At 26.6% G+C, this 9,250-nt stretch overlaps 1 protein-coding gene across 1 annotated transcript; it reads left to right on the forward strand.

Annotated features, from left to right (window-relative positions):
• The first annotated feature begins 1,138 nt into the window (after nt 1-1,138).
• LOC130940044 (uncharacterized) lies at nt 1,139-2,487 on the forward strand. Its single transcript, XM_057868093.1, has 3 exons — nt 1,139-1,553; nt 1,627-1,772; nt 2,392-2,487. Exons 1-3 carry the CDS (start codon nt 1,139-1,141, stop codon nt 2,485-2,487), a joined length of 657 nt encoding a protein of 218 aa, XP_057724076.1.
• The last annotated feature ends 6,763 nt before the right edge of the window (nt 2,488-9,250 follow it).

Genomic DNA, 9,250 nt, shown 5'->3' on the forward strand with positions numbered 1-9,250 from the left:
GTTTTCAAGATATAAGAACAGTAGGAGGAACAATTTATGCTACGTATAGAGATGCATGCTTCGCCCTTGGACTCTTGCAAGATGACAAAGAATTCATTGATGCAATTAACGAAGCAAGCTCATGGGCCTCAGGATCATATGTTAGGAGGTTATTTGTCATTCTATTAGCATCCAACAATATCTCAAGACCAGAACATGTCTGGGATAGATATTGGCATGAACTCTCAGATGATATTTTGTATCGACAGAGAGCCGTGATGAACATGAGGGGTGAGTTTTTATTAATTACAATGATAAAAGTTCTTCTTTATTGATCATTTTTAGTTTGATTAATTTTTACAGTATCGTATAATATGCAGAGTTAACAATGTCAGATGATGAGATTAAGCAGTTGTGCTTAATGGATATAGACAAGATCTTACATTCCTATGGTAAAATCTTGAAAGACTATCCTCCTATGCCTTTAGCAACTGAAGTTGATAGTTCTTTGTTAACCAAAAGGGTTATTAGGGAAGAGCTAAACTTTAACAGGGATGATTTAAAGAAAAATGCCTCAGACATGTTAATCATCGCAACACCTGAGCAGAAATATGCATTCGATAAAATTGTTACAGCTGTGTATTGTGATGAAGGGGGTTTTTTCTTTGTGTATGGTCATGGGGGTACTGGAAAAACATTTCTCTGAAACCTTATGTCTGCTGAGATTCGCTCAAGGGGTGATATAGTGTTAAACATTGCTTCGAGTGGTATTGCATCTTTACTTCTTTCCAATGGAAGAACGGCACACTCAAGGTTCAAAATACCGCTAAATATAACTGAGGATTCTGTATGTAACATCAAACCTGGTTCCCCTCAAGAAATGTTGCTGTTAAAAGCCAAACTTATAATTTGGGATGAGGCTCCAATGGTTAGTAGGTACTGCTATGAAGCGCTTGATAAATGCTTAGGTGATATCATGAGGTGTTCTCCAACATATAGCAAAGATTTTCTCTTTGGAGGAAAAGTGGTTGTACTAGGTGGAGACTTTAGACAAATTCTTCCTGTCATTCCACGAGGACCGAGACAAGATATCATTTATTCAACCGTGAATTCGTCTTACCTTTGAAAATTTTGCCAGGTTCTCAAACTAACAAAAAACATGAGATTCTCTGTAGGGACGACTGCTTCAGATAAAGATGAGACAGAGCAATTTGGTGAGTGGTTATTAAAAGTTGGTGATGGTTTAATAGGTGACAATATGGATGGTGAATCTGAGATATGTCTTCCAGGAGATATTGTTATTCCTTCTTCGGACCAGGCATTTGACGAGTTGTTTCATTTTTCTTATCCAAATATTTTGGAAAATATGTCCTCAAAGAATTTTTTCAAAGCAAGAACTATACTGGCTCCCACACTAGACATCGTTGAAGAGGTCAGCAACCATCTGATGGCTATCATTCCTGGAGGAAAAAAATTATATCTTAGTTCGGATTCTATTTGTATGGATGAAGAGAATATGGAGAGTCAACTAGATCCCTATGGTCCTGAATTACTGAATAGCATAAATTGCTCTGGTTTGCCTCCACATAAATTAATACTCAAGGTTTGTGTTCCGGTGATGTTACTAAAGAATATTGACCAATCCAGTGGTCTTTGTAATGGTACAAGGGTACAAGTTAGCTAGGAAGCTTGGAAATCATGTCATAGAATGTGAAGTCTTAACGGGTGACAATGTTGGTCATATTGCTTTGATTCCAAGAATGAATATGGTACCAACAAATGAAACCGTCCCAGTTAGATTCCAACGAAGACAGTTTCCCATAATAGTATCATTTGCCATAACAATTAATAAGTCTCAGGGACAAACTTTATCTCATGTTGAATTGTACTTGCCCAAACCAGTTTTTACACATGGCTAACTATATATGGCACTTTCAAGAGTTAAGAGTAAGAGATGTTTAAAAGTTTTACTTATAAATCACGTAAAAATATCTGCAAATTCAACTATCAATGTCGTTTATAGAGAAGTCTTTGAAAAAATAGTATTCTAATATAAATATTTAATTTTATTTTAAATTTTGTATCAATGTATAATTATTTTATTTTAAAAAATATAAAATAATTATTACTCACTTTTTTTTAGTTAAACTTTGATTTTGATAATAATTTTATAAATTTTTTAAAATAATAATTATTTTATATTTTTATTTTAAATATCAAAACATATATTTTTTTTCTTTTCTAAATTTTTTCGTGCTGAGCGCGGCTTCATACCCTAGTTTAGTAAATTATAAAGTATAACCCAAATAAATTATTTAATAGAGAGATGAGGCCGAAGAAGAATACCGGTTCATGGATGGTTCATTGCCATCTCAAAATACAATTATTTAATTTTTTTTTATTGGAATACAGACAGGAATACAGGCAATTAACATTAATAAAGCAGATAAGAAACGATCGAATAATGTTCAAAGGAGACGTGTTCACGTGTGCGACTTCTATTGCTGATGTAAGGATCCTGCGTATATAGATGATCTCATCATTTTCATGTAAATAGTAGTTAATGACCCTCTGAAGTCCAAGTCCAAGGTCATGTGTACTTTAATTTGCTTTTATTTTGTCATTTTGTGGCACCAAACCCAGTTATTTACTTCTATTAAAGGGTATTTACTTCTATTAAAGGGTAAAGTTTAGCTCTACCTTAAAACTTTTTTAAAATTTTATTATATTTTATTTATGGATTGAAAATCTCTCGACCCTAATCGTACCCGCATCCTAAATCTCAAAATTCTATTCTAAATAAATATAAAATTTAACCATTCTAAATTTCATATATATTAATAAAATAGAAAATAAAAAATTAAGTTCAAATTAAAATTAAAAACAATAAAATCTTAAAAAAATCTAACATAAAATTATAAATAATATGATCATCAACTAACTTAATGATTATTTTAAATTTTTATAAAAAGAAGATTGTAAGTACAAGACTCACTTTTTTTACTGCATATATAACTTTTACATATATATTATATAATATATTAAGAGTGCATGATAGAGTAAGATATACCTTAAACTCATACCTTATTTTACCTGCAGACAAATTTGTATCCTACCCTAATCTATTCGCATCGGATAGAATAGATAACCCTACTCGAACGAGTTGGTCCAGGTTGGATGTCCGCAAATAGGATATATTGCCTAAATTAAAGAAAGAAAAAGGTTAGCGTAGCGCCAGAAATTATTTTTAATATGGAAAGAGAGATGGTGTTTTGGTTGAATATTGATATTTGAAGTGTATTACGGTAGTATGGAAATCATTTAACACGCCCCCCACGTGTTGCAACACGCCCCCCACGTGTTGGCTAAGAAGCTGCCACGTGTCCAACACGCCCCCCACGTGTTGGCCAGAATGCTGCCACGTGTCCACCACGCCCCCCACGTGTTGCAACACGCCCCCCACGTGTTGGCTTCCCACCCAAAAAATCCATCCATCTGTAATTACACCAAATACTCCCATTTTCAATAAAAACACCAATATTTTTTCCATACAAAAAAAATTAGCCGCGTAGCGCGGTCCTAATCTGTTCAAGAATCTAAAGAACAGTTAATTTAATTAATGTCATCGAAAAGGATACGCTATAATATGCAGAGAAGATAATATTGGCCAATTCTACTGTCTTGCAAATCATATACACTAATCTACTCTAGTGACTACCAAAGAATCTACCGACGAAAATTCAATTTTCAATTGAACAACTGTCTTACTTAAATAAGTAAATGAATAATAGTAAAATGGACAAATTGGACAAATTGCAATTTTCATTTTTTTTTTCTGGATGGGGAAGACAAATTTCAATATACGATCATGCATATACAACAGCTAATAAGAGTTTGAGGAGTGATTTATTATGATACCCGGTATAATAAATTGGTAGCGCAGTCTAGTCTGGAGCAAAATTTTTAGCTGAGTTCAAAAAATTGGAGTGGAATATGATTTTGTCTAATTATTAACATCTTTAGAGGGAAAAGGAACCTGCATGCAATGTCTTTATATTTGATAACAGAGAATCTGCCAAACCCTAACGGCACTAATACTACACAGTTTGTCACCAATTCCCCAATAATTATCGCCATTCATTTGAGTAACGATAGGTTAAAATAAGTTAGCTCAATATTTTTTTTTAAAAAAAGAAAAGGTGAATAATTAAGTTTACCAGAATTTCTTCATGTGAAAAGATAATTGAACACGGGCGTTATTTCAAGTCTTTTATTGCTATTTTATTTTATTTTCCACACCAAGTTGCATTATATTATCTGTCCAAATGCTACACACCTAGAATTATTATTGACCAGAGTTTTTAAAGCATACAGGGCCGCCGGCCATGGAGTAGTTAGATTAAAATTATGATGGTAAGACGACCAACTTGATTATTTTATCCAAATTAATGTAACAAGCTAAGTTGCACTTCATTATTTTAACACGTCTTGCATTGTCCGGAAAAAAAAAAACACATTCTCTTTTTTCCTATTTATTCGTGCATGTTTTTTAAGGAAAGATAATGTGAAAATTCGTTGCAATTATCTACAAACAAGTGAAAATTGGGAAACAAAATTATCTCGTTTACACAGTAAATATTATCTTATTTATACGGTAAACGAAATAAGTGACATTTTTATTTGTTTCCACCTCAATTGCAAATCAGATATAAGTGGAGTTTTAGAAAATACAAAAATTACAATTTAAATAATATTATTTTTTTAATTAATTTAATTTTTTAGCAATTACTAATATTTTGATACGTTATTAATACTAATATCTTGAAACGATTATACTATGTATTTAATACAATTTAATTTTATACTAAAAAAGTATATAATTTAAAACTACGTGTAGTTATTCTTTGAATTAATATCTCAATTAATTTTCAAGAGAGTACATAATAAATTTAAACATTTAAAAATTTTGTTATATATCTTTCAAAAAAAATTTTTGTTATATAGCCATTTATCAGTTGAAACGTCATAAACCGTTTATTTAAATTTGTTAAAAAATTAACTATTTATATATGAAAAATATAATATAACTTGAGAGGAATAGAAACCACTTGTAAATGGTATTAAGAGAAATAGTTATTCATGACTTTTTAGTAAACCACACTTCAAATTATTTTTTCACGAATTAAGTGATTTTTATCGTGAACCGTAAACCGCAACAATATCATTCTATTAATTTTTTAATTTAAATTAAATATTTATTTTTATATTTGATATCAATATATTTAATTTGATCTGAAATATTTAATAATTAAAAAGAATTAACTAAAAATGATTAAACTTTATCTTATTTAATATTTATTAATTATTATAATAAATAATAAATACTAAATAAAATAAAATATATATTTTTTTTGTTTCTGTAGTATTACCGTAATTTGATACGTCGAAATTAAAGATTGGGCAAGCTAATTAAGATTTATTATTGTCAACAACATGGGGGCGGGTGATATATATAAAAGACCGAGTTTGTTCACTTTGTTGTCATCAGAAGATTTCTTATTTTAAGAGATTGATTAACGATTGTGCTGTGAACAACTATAAAGTTGGCTTTTCTCTCCTTTGTTTAATTTTTTCCTTTTTATATATAATATCATTCGATAAATTCCCTTTTATTAGTTTACTTTTATTAGGCAGGTTAGTTTACAACGACTTCTTTATACACTCTAGACTGTATCTAGTGCAAAAAAACAAAGTAATGTTAAGTGCCAATGACTTGACCAACTTAGTCGTCCAATTCATTATCGGACTTAGGACTATACATACACAAGAGTAGGATACAAATTTTCATTAAAATATGAACAAATGTTATTTTTTATTCATGATCATTTGTTTGAAGGACAAAATATTTTTTTAAATTAGAACATTTTTAACCACCGATTCTCAATCAATCAAGTATTTAATTTAAATGACTCCCATAAATAGTAACCTGATGATGATGAGTTATAGACTATTTAGACTAATAAAAGAGATCACTTAAACTAATTATTTGAATGATTGAGTATTGATTAAAAATTATTAATTTGTGAAAACTATTTTATTTTTTAAACAAATTATCAAGGACCGAAAGAAACATTTATTCTTAAACTTCAAAAGATTTTATTTAATGTAACTGGAAAAAAAAAGTTTTACTTCCTTAAAAACTATTTTTAAAACACTTTTATGTTACCAAAATTATTTTTTAAAAATATATAAAATTAGTAAACAATCTTACTTTCAAAGAATAAAAGTTAGAGAAAATATACTTACACTACTACTATTTGATAATTACTAAATGCACATTTTTCTTTTATAATATAAACGACAATTTTTTTATCAATTAACATTAATATTAAAAGTGAAAAATATGCACATAAAATATAAAAAAGAGTTATAAAATTTGTCGAAAAATAAATAGATGAATAAAATATTGGAAGAAGAGAGTATTAGTTCTTCTAGTCTTGAGTGTGTTATAATACATCAGTACCATAAATTTATTATATATCACTAATTTTACAATTAAAATATGTCACATATCATTTTTTTGTTATAATTAAAATTAATTTTTTTTAAATTAAAAAATTATGTCCTTCTTTTCTTCTCTCTTTCTCTATTTTTTATATTTTTTTCTATTCTATTTTTCTTATTCCTATACTCACTTTATCTCTTTTATATATCGTTATTAATAACTAATTATAAATTTAATCAAAATGTATACATGACAATTTTTTTTCTTTTTATATAATGTTCGATAAATTCCCTTTGATTAGTTTACTTTTATTAGGGCAGGTTAGTTTACAACGACTTCTTTATACACACTACGACTGTATCTAGTGCAAAAAAAATAAATTAATGTTAAATGCCAATGACTTGACCAACTTAGTCGTCCAATTCATTATCGGACTTTTACTATACATACACAAGAGGATACAAATTTTCATTAAAATATGAATAAGTGTTCTTTTTTATCCATGATAATTTGTTTGAAGGATAAAATAATTTTTTATAATTCAAAAATTTTTAACCGCCGATTCTTAATCAATCAAGTATTTAGTCTAAATGACTCTCATAAATTGTAATTTGATGATGTGTTAATGAATGTTTAGACTAATGAAAAAGACAACTTAAATTAATTATTTGAATGATTGAGGATTGATTAAGAATTTTTAATTTGTGGAGAACCGTTTTATTTTTTAGATAAATTATCAAGAATCGAAAAGAATATTTATTTTTAAATTTCAAAAGATTTTATTTAATGTAACTGGAAAAAAATTTTACTTCCTTAAAAACTATTTTTAAAACACTTGTATGTTAATTAAATTATTCTTTAAAAATATATAAAATTAGTAAACAATCTTATTTTCAAAGAATAGAAGTTAGAGTAAATATACTTACACTACTACTATGTGATAATTACTAAATGCACATTTTTCTTTAATTTATAATATAAACGACACACTTTTTTTATCAATTAACATTAATATTAAAGTGAAAAATATACACATAAAATATAAAAAAAAAAACTAAAAAAAGTAGTATATATAAGATTTGTCGAAAATAAATAGATGAATAAAATATTGGAAAAAGAGAGTACGAGTTCTTCTAGTTTCGAGTGTGTTATAATACATCAGTACCATAAATTTATTATATATCACTAATTTTATAATTAAAATATGTCACATATCATTTTATTATTATAATAAAAATTAAATTTTTTTTAATATTAAAGAGTTCTTTTCTCGTTTCTTTTTCTCTTTCTTTATCTCTCTCATATCTTTCCACTTGTTTTCCTTATTCATATGACGTATATACACTCTATCTCTTTTAATTTATATATCATTATTAATAATTAATTATAAATTTAACAATAAAAATGTATAATATGATATTCTTTAATTGTAATTAAAATTAAAATTAAAATATAACTATATTATATTAGTAATTTAACAACTAAAATATATTACATAACACTCTCTCATTAAAATTAAGATAAAATATTTCTTCTAAAATTAATAAATTTTCTTTCTCCATCATCTTATCTACCTCTCTCTCATTCTCTATTTCTCTCTATCCTTTCCACTCTATATATAACTTATAATTTATATTTTATATTACTAATTTAATAAACTAAAATGTGTTACAAGATATTCATTTATTACAATTATAATGAAATCTTTTTTTCCAAAATTAAAATACTCGCTCTCTTTTTTTCTTTATCTTTCTCTCTTTTATTTCTCTCGTCTTTTATCTCTTTTTACATTGCTATTCTGTAGAAAATAAAATTAATAAAATAATATAATTTAAATAGATTCATAAAATTATAATAAATATGTTAAATTTATATTTAAATATAATTAAAAAATAATTTCTTTATATTATTTATATAAATATTTTATTATTATTATTATTATATTATTATTATATACATATTTTTAAAATTTTTTATTTAATTTTAAATTTTTATTATTTATTTTTTTAATTTATATTTTTATATTTTTAAATATTTATTATATATAATTTAGTTGATAGAATTTTTTTATATAATATTTTTATAAAAATAATTTAATTTTATAAATATTTAATGTTTTGTTATAATCTATAATATTAAAATAAAATTAATATAATTTTAAAAAATTTATATTTTTGTAGTATTATTACGAATAAATATATTAGTTATTGATAATTTCTTTGGTACGTGTGGTTATATAGACTTATTATTGGTAACTAAACTAGATGCTTCCGAAAAAATTAGCTAAAAGTTCTTATACTCAAATTAGCGGAGCTAGCTCGTAGGCGATAAAAAATTGTGAAATTAGCTAATTAGACTTTGAGATATCTGTTTACTAAAGTAAGATAAACATATTATATATTTATATAGTGCGTATTAGTTTTAGAATTGTGTGATGACTGATGAGACATACTCCATGAATATATGTCCATCCTAATTAAGACAAAAAAATCACATTATGTTTGCACATACACGTGCTAATATTTCTGTATCGTTATTAATTAAACCACAGAAAAGACTTTTTATTATAATACAATATATTTCAGTCAATACATATTCTGTATATCAGGGAACGTTCCATGCATGCACTCCCACCAATCTTGGCTCCACCACCACCTCATATAGAATAGTAATAAATAATCCATCTGTTCTTAATTCTTATCGAGGCACAAGACACTATATATACCCCCTAAATAATTCATAATCTCACCACCGAAATCACACCCT

The sequence above is a fragment of the Arachis stenosperma genome, chromosome 7, assembly GCF_014773155.1.
Source record: "Arachis stenosperma cultivar V10309 chromosome 7, arast.V10309.gnm1.PFL2, whole genome shotgun sequence".
Lineage (NCBI taxonomy): Eukaryota > Viridiplantae > Streptophyta > Magnoliopsida > Fabales > Fabaceae > Arachis > Arachis stenosperma.

Bases quoted from the DNA above. Each gene is read 5' to 3' on its own strand.
- LOC130940044 (XM_057868093.1), top strand. From the start codon at position 1,139: ATGAGATTCTCTGTAGGGACGACTGCTTCAGATAAAGATGAGACAGAG. The intron at 1,554-1,626 runs GTTTGCCTCCAC...TGACCAATCCAG, and splicing joins GAATAGCATAAATTGCTCTG to TGGTCTTTGTAATGGTACAA. The intron at 1,773-2,391 runs GTTAGATTCCAA...ATTGGAATACAG, and splicing joins CAACAAATGAAACCGTCCCA to ACAGGAATACAGGCAATTAA.